Below are 15,563 nucleotides of genomic sequence, written 5' to 3'. Positions count from 1 at the left end.
AGTCATACTGTAAACTACTTTTTTGAATCAAGAATAGAGATCTGGGGAATTCCTTCGTGGTCCAGTCATTAGGACTCTGCGCTTTCACTGCTGAGGGTGCAGGATCAATCCCTGATCAAGGAAGTAAGATCCCGCAAGCCATGTGGCCAAAAAATTAACTTAAAAGAATAGAGATGTAATTTAATTATATCCCTTCTATATAGATATAGAAGTATATCTATATACTTCTTCAGGGTCTGTCAATAAAGCTGTATTTTTATTATATATATTGAAATACACTGAATTGAATTTATATGTATGTATGAAAGGTTCTTGCCTGGAGAATCCCAGGGATGGGGGAGCCTGGTGGGCTGCCGTCTATGGGGTCACACAGAGTCAGACACGACTGAAGCGACTTAGCAGCAGCAGCATGAAAGGTTACCTTTGAAATACAATTTACTCCTCTTCAAGAACTAATACCTAATTCAATTAGAGTAGTGGCACAGAAAATATTCTGGACCTAAACCGAGCCCTTCTTCTTGTGTCTGGGAGACCTCTGAATTGATCCTCTTAAGGAAAAAGTGATGAGAGTGGAGAAAGGGGTCCTTTCTGCTTTCCTTGCCCTATTCTCCAAAGGAGCTAGATTTCAGGCTCATAGAATGCACTAGTGGGACTCCCCTGGCAGTCTAGTGGTTAAGACTTCGCCTTCCAGTGCAGGGGGTGTGGGTTCTATCCCTGGTTGGGAAGCTAAGATTCCACATGCCTTTTGGCCAAAAAGCCAGAACTTAAGAAAGAAGCAATATTGTAACAAATTCAATAAGACTTTTTAAAAAAAAATGGCCCACATTAAAAAAAAAACAAAACTGAATGCCCTAGTTAGTTTCAAAGTTCAGTTCAATTCAGTCACTCAGTCATGTCTGACTGTGAACCCATGGACTGCAGCATGCCAGGCTTCCCTGTCCATCACCAACTCCCAGAGCTTGCTCAAATTCATGGAATTGCAGAGGCTACCATCTTATTATATGAAGACTGGGAAAGAAGCAATTTATGTGTAAATTAGACTGATTAGTGACTTAGAAACGGCATAAGCACACCTGAAGATTTGCAGAGAGCTTATAGCCCTGTGCTATCTCTACCGATATACCTAAGAAGGCAGGTATTCTCGTCTCAGCAACTGTACTCTTTCATATTGTGTGAAATAAGCCACAGGGGTAGCAGAACTCCATGAAGTAAGTCCATTTCTTTCTCTGAATCTTAAGATTAGGGCTGATGGAGGCATATCTGACCTTTTCCAAAGGCACATTTAACTGAAAGGGAAAGCTCAAGAAATGTCTGTTGATAAATGTTTTCTTCTTGTTTCCTATATGGGTAGCTGGAGAAGGCAATGGCAACCCACTCCAGTACTCTTGCCTGGCAAATCCCATGGACAGAGGAGCCTGGTAGGCTGCAGTCTATGGGGTCGCTAGGAGTAGGACACGACTGAGTGACTTCACTTTCACTTTTCAGTTTCATGCATTGGAGAAGGAAATGGCAACCCACTCCAGTGTTCTTGCCTGGAGAATCCCAGGGACGGGGGAGCCTGGTGGACTGCCATCTATGAGGTCGCACAGAGTCGGACACGACTGAATCGACTTAGCATAGCACATGGGTAGCTAATTGGATGTTTTGAATTCTGTTTATAAATTGTGATCTATTAGTGGCAATAAAAAATCCTATAGGTTCTCAGAATTGTTTCTGGTGTAACTATGGTAATTGACCATGAATAAACAGCAGGTGGCAGGGACATGATTCTTTGACTTTCAGCAGGGAAGCCTTTGCTGGCACCTGATGCGATTTGGTGCCAGATTGAATTTGCTGTGGAACTACTCATGTCTGGGGCTGAGGCTGAAATGAAAGAATGGGCCTCAGAGCCTGGAAGGACAGATTGTTTTGGATCCAGAGTAAGCTCAGAGGAGTGATAAGGCATAGGAAGTGCCACATAGCTAAGATCATGGGCAAGGGTGTCAACTGGCGTCATATATCCTGTTTGTAGAAAAGTGACTGTGCGCTTGATGGAGATCTCAAGAAGACAGGACAGGGACAGGAAATGAGGAATGAATGTCTTTGTCTTGTTTGATTGATCAGTTTGGTAGTTGCCAGACCAGTGCTGTCTCGATGCGGCCTTGGAGGATGCACTAACTGTTCTTTTGGTGTCAGCTGACTTAATATTTTTTTCTGTAACGATCAGCTGTACATATGGTGGTTGTTGGACTCATGTGAGATAATTAAAAGATGCAAGATGTACTGAAAAGTTAAGCTGCTGTGTGACTGAAAGGGAGTCATAGTTAAGAGCATGGATTTTTTTTTTTTTTTTAGCAAAAGAAAGATTGACTTGACAGAGCACATTTTCAAAGTATGTACATCTCAAACATTTCAAGGTATGTTTGTGCCCTTCTCAGGCACACTCAGTGTAATATTGTTCTCACTTTATTGCTGAGGAAATCAAGATAAATAAATAACAATTGAATAAATTGCTCATGGCTGTGATAACTGAGCTGGGATAAAAATTTCAAGTTGATTCTACACTCTTTTCACTATCCCATGTGGCTTTCCAGTATGAAATGGGCTCTCCTGAGAGAATTAATAATGTAATATCTTTGGACCTTTAAAATTGCTACGCAAAGCACTATGAGAAACAGTGGAAGCTTATTTCTCTATCTGAAAATTAAAAAAAATCAATTTTGGAGTAAAACGATTGTTAAAACAGATTAAAAGCTTATTTTCACCATCCCTGGGGAACGAAGTACTATGGAGCATGGACCTTTTATCATCCCGAGACTAGCTGTGTGCCTTTACCACTCATGTTACATAGTCTCTCTCCACTTCCCTCATCACACTGTGAAGTGGATCCGGCGCTCTCACTGGATAAGGCCAGGGGTGAGTGAAGTGGCTTTGGCATGGCAGGATGGTCAGTGCGGTCACCAGTAAATGTAGAACAATTCCCTCCCCTCATTAGGTTACATCTCCCTCTGTTAGAGCTCTGCAATGTCCTCCCACTTTCTACAGCCCATGGGCTCTTTTCTGTTATCATCCTATTTGGCGACTCGGCAGCCTTTCTTGCATCTGGCTTCTGTGATGGTCCCTCTTTTCTGATTCTTCACAGATCTCTCTGACCCTTGCTTCTAATCTCCTTCCTTAGCTTTTTCCCTCTCCAGCTCTTAGATCACCCTGTCCCCAGGGCCCTGTCCTTAGTCTACCCCTCCTCTAATCTCCTTATTCACCCACCTCATGCTGTGTCTGGCTGTTGCCTCCTAATTCACTCCCCTAATCCCAACTGCCTGTATGTTATATGTCTGGTGCTTTATGGGATGTGTATGCACTCAGATGTCCCAGAGGCATTTCAAAGTCAAGGTATCTTAAAGGAGAAACATCTTACCCCAAGAGCATGTTTCTCTGCTTGTGTTTTCCTTGGACCTCAATCTCTGGTTAACGTCGGCTTCTAAGTCTGGCTACTTCTGTCTTGTCAGTGTTCTCAAGGAGTTCCTTCCTCTCCATGCTCCACCACTGCCACATCACATTTTGCTCAGAGATTGCTGAGATTGCCTCCACTCCCTCCACATGGCCTCCATTCACCTACCAGTGTCAGAACCAACTGTCTGGTGACAGAGGTTGGATGTCACTGGCCCTTCAGTGCTGACCTTTCCTACTGTGCCACTCTTGCTGGCCAGCTCTCTGCCCCATCTCTGCAATCACCCTGAGACCCAAGATTTCTTTGCAGCATCGTACCCCAGGGCCTTTGCACATGCCTTTCCTGCTGTCTGGAAATGAAGGTCTAATGGGTTAATAATGGATATTATAATCGATATATAATAATGGTTCTTCCGTGACACCCTGTATAGAAGTTACTGTGTCGTTATAGGCTACTTACAGGAGTATTTCCTCCACAAAACAGAGGTTTCCTCGGTCCACGGATCCTGTCCCGTCCGTCTTTGGTTCCCAGAATCTACCTGCTATGGTCTCCGAGACATGGTGGGTGCCCACAGCACGTAATAAACCAGCAGAAATTTCAACTTCTTTATTCCGAGTGGGCTCTCTGCCTGAGTAGCTGACTTTTCTGGAGACCTGCTCCCTGCCCTAATCTTCACGGTCCCCCGCCTTTCAGGTGAAAAGGCAGCCTGGTGGCTCGCCGCCTCCGGGCTGGGCTGGGCGGCTGCCCGCGCGCCTGCGCCCTCTGCCGCTCGGCTCCGGGCGCGTCTGTGCGCGTGTGTCTTGTTTCCAGAGGCTGGGGTCACAGACTCATTCACTGATTTCCTCGCGGCTGGACCGAGGCTGCCTCCCCAGGAGGCTCCCAACTACTCTCGCGCCTCCAAGGTCCCCACCTACCCCCGCTCTATTCCCAGCCAGCCAGATTGACCGGCCGACTCACGAGTGAGTAGCGGCGGCTCTTGAGACCCTCAGCTCGGCGAGCTGTCTCCGGCGGTTCTATCCTCCTGCGGGGCCGTGTGTGTGTATGTGTGTGTGTGTTTGCGCGCGCGTAGGAGATGTCCCCGGGCCCCCACGCCGGCTCTGAGAGCCGCCCGCCTGGGTCCGTGTGCCATTCCAAGGCTCCGCTGGGGTGCGGGTGCGCTGCGGTGCGGGTGCGCGCTCCCTCGGGCGCGGGGAAGCGAGTTTTCCGGGATTCCCCGACTTTGTACGCCGGCGCCGGTGGGGTTCCCCGGGAAGGCTCCCGGGCAAGAAGGCGGCGGGGAAGCCCTGGCTCTGAGTGGCTGGCAGGCCGGGAATCTGGGAGCTGGGCTGGCCCAGTCGAGCCGAGGGAGACGCCGGAGCGGCCGCCCCTGGATCCCAAGCTCTCTGCCTTTCTCCCTTTACCCTTCCTCCTTTCTTTTCTCAGCACCATCACAAAAGCGCGTCGCATGAAACACAATGCAGCGAAGTCCAGCTCTCCTCTCCCACCTGGTGCACATCACCTCCCCCCCGCCCGCCTCCCCGGGGGCCGGAGGAATAGAGTGGGAGTCCCGAGATAAGGGGCGAAGGCTTACCCTGGGGACACACCTGTTTTCGACTCGCGTTATATTCAAGCTGGGTGCCGGATCGCGCGAGGGGTTTCTACACAGACACGCCGATGTATGTATGTGTGTGTGTGTGGGTGCGCGCGCACCCCGAGCCGAAGCTCGCTGGGTGCGCTGGATGTAAATAGCACACCTCCCTGCCGGCCCGCGCGTGCCGAGCTGGCTCCGTGGGCTCCCAGCGCGCCGTGACAGCGCTCCCGCGTCTCATTGTTTGGTTGTGGCTTCCCCACCCCTCCGCAAAGCAAACTGATTTTCGGTTTCGCTTGACACAGCGCTCTGGGACTTGGCGTGGGCCGCAGCCTCGAACGCCCCTGGTATTTGTAATTGAATAGTTCTCCCGGCGGCTGGGGGGCAGGGGTGTTATTTTTAGTGTTGGGAATAAAGAGGCAAGCACGCTGACCTTTTTGCTGCTGCCTTGGGCTTTGAATGCGTATCTGTCTCTAATGGATGGAGAAGACTGATTCGCATCCAGTCGGCGCACACGTGCCTGCACACAAGTGTGTACACACGTTTCTACACACCTCGCTTTCCCCTTTTTTTTCTTTTTTAAAAATCGGGACTAGGAGTGCATCGTGCTTGTTCAAAAAAAAAAAAAGGAAAGAAACTTTCCTTTGTTCTTTTGGGCCTCTTCTATTCTGAGTAATGGAGTAGGAGTACCAAAAGGTTGCAATTAGTTCACTCGGATAAAAGACGCTGTCTGTGAGTCAGAGCTACCAGGTGGATAATTATTAACATATAAAAGCAGATGCGCTGTTTAAGGCAAAAGGGGCGGGGCGGGGGCAGGTCCGCCGTAGACAATGAAGGAGGGTCTCTGCCGACCGCCCGCTGCTTATTGTTTGGGCTCTAGAGACTGCTGTCTACAGCCTAATCCTCCTCCAGGGCTTCGTTCCTCGCTCGTCCCTCGGTCCCACTTCGGACCGTCAGAGTCTCCCAGCGCTGTCCGCCGGGGGCGCCGGGAAGCCAGACTCAGCCGCCCTTCTCTGACCGCCCTCTCTTCTGCTTTGCAGGTTGGCACCTTTGCGCCCGAGGGTGTCGCGAGCCGAGGCGGCGAGGACCGGGCGCCTCTGGCCCAGCCAGCCCGGCGGGATGCGGCCCCGGCAGCAGCGCTAACCGCCCCCACGCTGGGCACCGGGCGTTCGCGCTCCGGGCGGCAGGCGGAGCGGCAGCGGCGGAGGGGATGCGCCGGGGACACGCCAGGATCCTGCTGCGCGCTCCCAGCCCGGGGTGGACCCTAAGTTGGGCTCATCGCAGGACCGCGCGGACCCCTGCCCTCTGGGGCACGCGGCTGCGGAGCCTCGGGACCACGACTGCGGTCAGGATGCACTGGGCACCTCCCAGCTGGTGAGGATGCCCCACAGCGCGGCTCTGCATCGCCAGCCCCGGTCCTTGGTGGGCACGACAGCCTGGGCCCGGCTTCAGCCCCTCGTGCCGGTGGATGCAAAGCTCCGGAGTCCTTGAGTGCGATCGGCGACCGAATCTGAATTCTGAGAGCCATGGACCGAGGCGCTGGGTTGGAGCCCCAGGCGGGAGAGCCGCAGGAAGCGCGCACCAGGGTAGGAGCTGTCCAAGAGAAGTGTGAACCCGAGTCCTTCAGGTCCCAGAGTTTACCCGCCCTGAACAGCGCCTCCTGCTCGCCAGACCTGAGTCCCGCCAGTGAAGAAGGCTCCGAGCCCGCCCCCAGCCATCAGGAGTTGAAGTCAGACCCCTACCCGCCGGCCCCCAGCCCCTCCGCCCCGTCTACTTCGGCAGAGACGGCAGGACTGGCGGAACGTCGCCACGGGGTGGAAATCGCCAAAACCATGTCGGTGTCCTCCACTCTGGCCATGCTCCAGGGCAGAAGGTGCCTCTACGTGGTCCTCACCGATTCCCGTTGCTTCCTGGTTTGCATGTGCTTTCTAACCTTCATCCAGGCGTTGATGGTCTCCGGGTACCTGAGCAGCGTCATCACCACCATCGAAAGGCGCTACAGTCTGAAGAGCTCCGAGTCGGGGCTGCTGGTCAGTTGCTTTGACATTGGGAGCCTGGTGGTGGTGGTGTTCGTCAGCTACTTCGGCGGCCGGGGACGGCGGCCCCTGTGGCTGGCCGTGGGGGGTCTCCTCATCGCTGTGGGGGCTGCCCTCTTCGCCTTACCTCACTTCGTCTCGCCGCCCTACCAGATCCAAGAGTTGAACGCCTCCGCCTCCAACTATGGCCTGTGTCAAAACGGCAACTCCTCGGTCAAGGTGGAGCCTCCCACCTGCCTGAAGGACTCGGGTGGCAACGACCACTGGGTCTACGTGGCTTTATTCGTGTGCGCACAGATTCTCATTGGAATGGGCTCCACACCTATTTATACCCTGGGACCAACCTACTTAGATGACAATGTCAAGAAAGAAAACGCATCGTTGTACCTAGGTAAGCCTTTCCTGCCCTCTTACCTGAGCTTGGACTCAAAAATGGAAAAGAAGAATTTTCTTTCACATTTAGTTGATGGTAGATATTACAGAGAATATATGGTGTTATATAATTTAAGTATGTATACTTTAAGCAGTAAGCTTCTGTTTGCTTTTTGGTTTTTAAGTCTCCCTGTGGTGTGTTTTCAGTTCTGGAATTAAACAGTTGAGAGTTCTGTGACTTTTAAGACTCACACTTCACACTGGGCTTTTCCCAAGTAATACAGACTTTCACTGTGGAGTAGTGCTTCTCTTTCTTGCAGCCTGTCTTCGGAAAAGCTCTAGTTTATCAAGTTTATCTTCTCAAAGGGCTCAGGAAGGAATAGAGGTGACTGGTGTGTGAAGTGAGGTCGTTGACAGCTTTCATCCACTGCTACTTCTTCCTGCCTCCAACAGCAGGAAGTACCCAGACTATAGGAAACAGCCTGTATTGTCTCTGTATCTGTATTTCTTACATATTGTCTGCTTCACTATTAAGAAAAAAACTTGAGTGGTATCGAATGACTAGGTTATCTTTATGCAGAAGCAACCTCACAGGTTGTAAAGTTTATCCAAAGCTGTTTTTATTGTTGGTTTGAAGACCCTCAGTTCCATGAATTGGGAGAATAATGATTACTATTTTCTGAAAAGCAGTCGCTGGTGGATAGTGAAAGGGGAGTGAAAGTGATACTCAACAAAGAGGGCTATGCTTTTTCCTCAGGACGACTATTGTCCTTAGAGGATGTTGCAGCCCTTTGTCGTCCCCAGTAACTGGCCCAAATAAAGGGTTTTATACTTTGTTGTTATTATGAAATGCAAGAGAAAGAAATTTTTATTCAGGCAAGGAGGAATAGTTTGCTTGTTTTTAATTTTTTACTTTTGGCCCATGATGGGTCTTGGTTGTGGTGTATGCAGGCTTCTCATTGTGGTGGCTTCTTCTCTTGTTGGGAAGCACTGCAGGGTCTTAGTTCCCCCACCAGGGTTTGAACCTACATTCCGTGCATTGCAAATTGGGTTCTTAACCACTGGACCACCAGGGGAGTCCCTTGCTTGTTACTTTCGCCTCCGTGTTTTCTAATGTTTATTATAACAAATTTTCAAACTGTACAGAAAAGTTGAAATAGTAGTATAGTGAACATTAGTATATCCAACCACCTAGATTCAATAATTGTTCATTATTGTCATGTTTGCTGTATCAACCTGTGTGTGTTTGTGTAGAATATGTATATGTATATATATTGGGTAGGAGGTTAAGATTTTTGAAAGTAATTGTGGGTCCCTTTAAGCTTCAGCACATGTCTTCTGAAAATAAGGACATTCTCTTATATAACTCAGGAGCTTAAATACCCCATGAAAGTAACTATTCCATTGATTATCAAAGTCCAGTCCACATTCAAATCTTCATTGTCCACTCAGTGACTTTTTTAGCTATGTATTTTTTTCAAACCATGAGCCAGTCAAGATTCATTCAATCATTGCATTTGGTTGTTTGCTTTCTTAGTGTTTGATAAACTAGAAAACTGTGTCAACTTTTTTCTGTTTCTACTACACAGACTTTTTGAAGTGACAAGGCTAATTTGTGGAATATTTTACATTCTAGAGTTATCTGATTATTTCCTTGTGGTGCACGTATCTCATTCCTCCATGTTCTATATTTCCTGTAAACTGGAAGTTCAGTCTAAACATGTAATTCAGTTCAGGCAAAATGTTTTTGGCCAGACTCCTTCATAGGTCATGGTATGTGTTTTCTATTAGAGGCACCTGGCCATTCACTAGCATTGTTGAGTTTAATCACTTAGTTGAGTTGGTTGATTGTCAGGTCTTTATACTGTAAACATATGTTTCTTTGAAAACAACCAGCAGTCTTTAGAGTGACATCTTGACTCTGTAAACATCCCAACTGTTTTCTTTCTGATCTTTTTGTCCATTTATTTTGAAAACTTGGGTCTCCCACCCACTTTTAGGTACCACTGACACGAAAAACACAGGCAGAGCCCCACACAAACAGAGAATATCTGATGTCAGAGCCCTGAGATTTAACTTTTCTGGTAGTGGTTGCCCCCCAAGAAGGGAGGGACTTCTCTGGTGGTTCAGATGGTAAAGAATCTACCTGTAATGAGGGCGAACCGGGTTTGATCCCTGCGTTGGGAAGATCTTCTGGAGAAGGCAATGACAACCACTCCAGTATTCTTGCCTGGAGAATCCTATGGACAGAGGAGCCTGGTAGGCTACAGTCATGGGGTCTCAAAAGAGTTAGACACGACTGAGCAACACTTTCACCAAGAAGGAAAATAGCAAGTGCATATTCAGTGCTGAGGAACTGTGCTTCTTGTGGGAAGACCAAAAAATGAGACACAGGCCCAGCGTCTGAGGTGCCTTCGATGTAATGAAGAAATATTTCCAGTTTAAGGTAATATCTAAAGTGACATGTGAAAGGGGAAGAAAGTCCTACAGATGGGACTTGCTCCCACCTCCCCCGACCTCCTCCTCCTCTTCTTCATTTAGATATTGACTAATAATCATTTTCTATTATTAAGCCCACCAGGGCTTCCCTGGTGGCTCAGAGGTTAAAGCGTCTGCCTCCCATGCTGGAGACCAGAGTTCGATTCCTGCGTCGGGAAGATCCCTGGAGAAGGAAACGGTAACCCACTCCAGTATACTTGCCTGGAGAATCCCATGGACAGAGAAGCCTGGTAGGCTACAGTCCACAGGGTCGCAGAGTTGGACACGATTGAGCTACTTAACTAACTAATAATCATTTTTTGGGAAAATGTCTTGATGCCTGCCTTCGGATACATTCTTGGTGTAACTCGTAGGAGTTCTGCTTTGTATTAAATGGATCTTGATAAAAGCTCCAGTGGTTTCAGTACCAGGAATCTTACCTGTGTTATTTCATCTAATGTTCTCAACGGCCTTAGGAAATGGGAATTGTTTCCCCTTTTTTATGAATGAGGAAACTAAGGCCCAGAGAACTTAAGTGACTTGGTTATGGGTGTCAAACCCACACCATCTGACCCCAGAGCCCTTGAACTTCTGAAAGCCCACTGAAACCAAAGGATGGGTCACATTCAGTAGGGTTCTGAATGGTGTAGAAGGATGCAGAACTGGCTTAACCTCCTCAAGACATAATCAAAACAAGACCATTCTTTAGACCTTTAAAGCAGCTTTTACAGGTTGCTGCTGCTGCTGCTAAGTCACTTCAGTCGTGTTCGACTCTGTGCGACCCCATAGACGGCAGCCCACCAGGCTCCCCTGTCCCTGGGATTCTCCAGCCAAGAACACTGGAGTGGGTTGCCATTTCCTTCTCCAATGCATGAAAGTGAAAAGTGAAAGTGAAGTTGCTCAGTTGTGTCCGACTCTCAGCGACCCCATGGACTGCAGCCCACCAGGCTCCTCCACCCATGGGATTTTCCAGGCAAGAGTACTGGAGTGGGTTGCCATTGCCTTCTCCGACAGGTTACCTCCATACAAACTTAAATCAGGGAGACTGCTATCTTCTTCCCTGGTAGCTCAGATGGTAAAGAATCTGCCTGTAATGTGGGAGACCTGGGTTCAATCCCTGGGTTGGGAATTTCCCTTGGAGGAGGGCATGGCAAACCACTCCAGTATTCTTGTCTGGAGAATCCCCATGGACAGAGGAACCCCCATGGTGGGCTATAGTTCATGGGGTCACAAAGAACTGGACACAACTGAGTGACTAAACATATACACAGTCTTCTTAGCACGTGAGCAGTGTTAACCCTTTATGACATGGAATTTTTCCTATTAATAATAAATAACTAGGTGTATATTGTTGTGATTTTCTGCAAAACTGTTCTTCCATATTACCTTGTCCACTCCCCACCCATTTCTTAACTTTTTGGTCAGTCTTTCTAACTGATAACAACCACAGAATAAGGGGCGGGGAAATAAAAGCAGGTAGCAGGTTAGTAATTGCAGTTGGGACCAAAATCTGAATTAAGTAGAAATCATTGAAATGGAATGTAAATATATACCTTAATCTTTTGAAAGTTCTGGCATTAACATACTGGCAGCTTTCCATGTAGAAGCGATGTGGTTGTAGATGTGACCCAGCAATCTTTACACACATTCAGTGCCCGAACTCCTCCTGCAAGGACAGAGGTTCAGTGTCGACCTGGAGCATAGAGAAAACTTTGTAGGTAGGAAGAAGTAAGGCTAGCAACTGCATCATGATTTGCGATTGGATCTTAAGGAGAGAAAATGTGACCTTTTGCAAGGCACAAAATTCATGAATCAAACAGGGAAACAAGAAAGAATGACTAACCAGGTAGGAAAAGGGAAAAAAAGAAAGGATGCTTTTCTAAAATAGAAAGCCACAATTCCAATTGAATGATATTCAGGATAGGTGATGATGGGCCATGGGCCAGCCATTGGCCAGGCGGTGTGAGGGCAGCCACTCCACCTCCCTGGCGTGTCCGCTGTCACTTCAGACCACAGACAAGGGTCAGAGTCTGCACAGTGCCTTAGAAAGAGCACCAGACCAGGAGGCAGCTGACTTATATTTTAGTCTGGCTCTACTAAACTTAAAATACAGTTTGGTCAGGAGACTTTAGACAAATTCCTTAACTTCTCCAGCTTCTGTTTGCACTTAGGGCTTATTCCATTTGTTTCCTGCACGGTGATATTTTTTAAAAAAAATTTAGTTATTGTTGACTGAAAGATAATTGGTTTACCATATTGTGTTGTTTTCTGTCATGCATCAACATGAACCAGCATAGGTATACATATGTCCCCTCCCTCTTGAACCTCCCTCCCACTTTCCACCCCATCTCACCCCTCTCGTTTGTCACAGAGCCCCATTTGAGTTCCCTGAGTCATACAGCAGTTCCCACTGCTATCTGTGTTACATATGATAGTGTATACATTTCCATGCTACTCTCTCCATTCGTTTTACCCTCTCCTTCCCCCTCTGCTCCGCACTGTGATATTAAAAAAAAAAATGTTTTATTGACAAAGGTCTTTCCTTTTATTAAAAACATTTCTTTCTTTCTTTCTTTTTGGCTGTTCTGGGTCTTTGTTGTTTAGTGCAGGCTTTCTCTAGTTGGGGTGTGTGAGCTTATTGTGGTGACTTCTCCTTGCAGAGCACAGACTGGAGGGCTTGCGGGCTTAGTAACTGAGGCACGTGGGCTCAGTAGTTGTTGTGTTAGGGCCTACTTGCCCTGCAGCATGTGGGATCTTCTGGGTAAGAATCCACCATGCTACCAGGGAAGCCCCCTCACTGTGATATTTTGAGGACCAAATGGGATTACGTGTGCAAGCAGCACTTCAGTTTGTTAGAGCTGAATTCAAACTCATCCTAAAGAGTGAGCAGAGTGAGGAGCAGGAGATATTCTACTCCGTTTGTGTCTGAAAATGTTTAAACATATCTCTTTATAATTGGGAAGAAGGAAAGAACCATTATGTAGGAAATGAGAACACCGAAAAATCACTCCTTATACATTGTACAAGACAATCCTTCTCTTTCTTTTCTTTCTTATTTTTTTTTTCGCATTTTGAATATTTAATTGCTCATGCTTTTAAAAAACTTATGTAGAATATTGGCTTTATTCTTTATGTTGTACAATATATCCTTGTAGCTTATTTTACACATAATAGTTTGCACCTCTCAATCCCCTACCCTGTTATTGTCCCTTCCCCACTGGTAACCAGTAATTTGTTCTTTATATCTTGTGAGTCTATTACTTTTTTTTTCTGTTATAATCACTAGTTTATTGCATTTTTAAGATTTCACATGATAAGTGACATCATACAATATTTGTCTTTCTCTATCTGACTTATTTCACTTAGCATAATACCTACCCTGGTGGCTCAGACTGTAAAGAATCTGCCTACAATGCAGGAGACCCAGGTTCTACCTCTGGGTCCGGAAGATCCCCTGGGGAAGGAAATGGCAACCCACTCCAGTACTTTTGCCTGGAGAACTCCATGGACAGAGGAGCCTAGCGGGCTAGCATCCATGGAATTGCAAAGAGTTGTTGTTGAAAATGGTAAAGTTTTGTTCTTTCTTATGGCTGAGTAATATTCCATTGTACATGTGTACCACATCTTATTGATCGATTCATCTGTTAATGGGCACTTAGATTGCTTCCATACCTTGGCAATTATAAATAATGCAGCTATGAACATTGAGGTACATGTATCTTTCTGAATTAGTGCTTCTGTTTCTTTTGGATATATACCCAGGAGTGGAACTGCTGGATCATATGGAAGCTCTATTTTTAGTTTTTTGAGAAACCTCCATACTGTTTTCCACATGTCTGTACCAATTTACATTCCCACCAACAGCATAGGAGGGTTCTCTTTCCTCTGTACAGAAAAATCTTGATCAGTGTTGGGAAAATGTTATATTCTGATTAGTTGCATTTTCTGAAGCTCCAAGGTTTTACTGTCAGAACTTTCTGCTTGGCAACCTTTGACGACTATCTTTCTTTAACGTATGAACATTTATGTAATGTACATTTGTGCTTACTGTAACGTTAACAAAAGCTCCTTTGAAGTCTGAAGGCCTGTGGTGTCCCAGCTTCACCACTGTGTTGTCTTCATTGTCCACCTTGCCTGTACAGGATGATGCTGAGAAAGAACTGGAAGTGAAAGTGAAGTCACTCAGTTGTGTCTGACTCTTTGCGACCCTGTGGGCTGTAGCCCGCCAGTCTCCTCCGTCCATGGGATTTTCCAGGCAAGAATACTGGAGTGGGTTGCCATTTTCTCCAGGGATCTTCCTGACCCAGGAATCGAACTCTGGTCTCCCACATTGCAGGCAGACTCTTTACCCTCTGAGCCACCAGGGAATCCCAACAAACAAGAACTGGTTCCAACTTTGGTTCCAAATTGCAAATAAATTAAAAAAATCAGAACTATCAATAATTCTATTATTATTTTAAAATACATTTCTTTTTTTTCCCTTTAGCCACAGACTTTATTGTTTGAATATTTGCAGCTGTCATTCTATATACAAATTTTAATTTCTTCCAGAACTCTCTATTCCATATTGCTAGGTCACTTCACTCTCCATTTTCTGCCACGTTTCCATCAAGAAGTATTTCCCCAGATCACAGTCTGCCTGGTTGTGTGTTGTTGTTGTTGAGTTGCTAAGTTGTAGTCGACTCTCTGTGCTGCTGTGGACTGTAGCCTACCGGGCTCTTCTGTCCATGAGATTTCCCAGGCAAATACATTCTTGATGCTTCTTCTTCTTCTTTTTTTCTTTGACATTTCTTTAGTCTTTTAAAAGTAAAATGAGCTTGAAATTAATTGAGTTCTATTTCATCAAGATTTTAGAGTTGAATAAACATATATATGTGTGTTTATGACTGTCTCTGTCTCTCTCCATCTATCTGGCATAGATTGCTCTCTCTGAGTATGAAAACCCTTAAAGCTATCTTTTTAAAATATGTAATTAGAAAAAAGAAAAGGAGTCACTTCTTCAAAACATTGTCTAGAAAATCTTCATCTGTTTTTTAGTGATGTTTTATTAGAACAGTCTATGTCTCTATATAAGATTTTATCTATAGTCATAAAAACAATGAAAGATACACATACATATCTTTCAACTCAGTGTTCCTTAGAAACATATAACCAAGTGTATCTGTGGCTTTGCTAGTTAGGGAGTTATTCATCATGAACAATAGGCCAGCTTGGGTAGGGGGTCAAGGGCCATCTAGCCTTCCCTGGTGCTGACACCCTCTCTCTGCCTGCCCGGCCCTTGTTAGCAGAGGCTGTTGCATCTCAGGCATCCCACCTGTCCCCTAGAGAAGGAGAACGTGGAGGAGGCAGTGTCCATTTACTCTTGAGGACGTCCCATTGGCCAGAATGGAGTACCTGGCCTCTCCTAGCTAACAGGATTTTGGGGAAGGCAGGCTTTAGATTTTCCAGTCTGTGTGGGAGAGGAAGGCAGGTAAGGTGAGTGGCAAGAGTACTGAGTGACCTCTAGTTACATCTCCCACACTGGTCACATGTTCTCTTCGGCCTTGGTAGCCAGAGATTTCAGGCCTTTTCCCCCCATCACTATATTTTTAATAATATATATTTTTAAAATTTATTTTTTGGCTGTGCTGCTCAGCATGTAGGATCTTAGTTCCCCATCCAGGGGTTGAACCCCTGTCCTCTG

The 15,563-nt window shown here is 46.6% G+C and overlaps 1 protein-coding gene across 3 annotated transcripts in view; it reads left to right on the top strand.

The window, feature by feature from the left end:
* Positions 1–15,563, top strand: part of SLCO5A1 (solute carrier organic anion transporter family member 5A1) — a 286,620-nt gene that overhangs the window by 131,709 nt on the left and 139,348 nt on the right. For 2 of the 3 annotated variants that reach the window (XM_061438944.1, XM_061438941.1), the window contains exon 3: positions 6,035–7,421. In XM_061438944.1, coding sequence (XP_061294928.1) covers positions 6,521–7,421 — 901 coding nt within the window. In that variant the 5' untranslated portion in view covers positions 6,035–6,520. Of the gene's footprint in view, positions 1–4,300; positions 4,387–6,034; positions 7,422–15,563 lie in introns of those variants that run through there. The other variant, XM_061438943.1, reaches the window with a different exon arrangement.

Source organism: Bos javanicus, chromosome 14 (assembly GCF_032452875.1).
Source record: "Bos javanicus breed banteng chromosome 14, ARS-OSU_banteng_1.0, whole genome shotgun sequence".
NCBI classification, from domain to species: domain Eukaryota; kingdom Metazoa; phylum Chordata; class Mammalia; order Artiodactyla; family Bovidae; genus Bos; species Bos javanicus.
The sequence above is the reverse complement of the archived record's forward strand: the minus strand, read 5'-3'. Positions and strand labels throughout refer to the sequence as shown.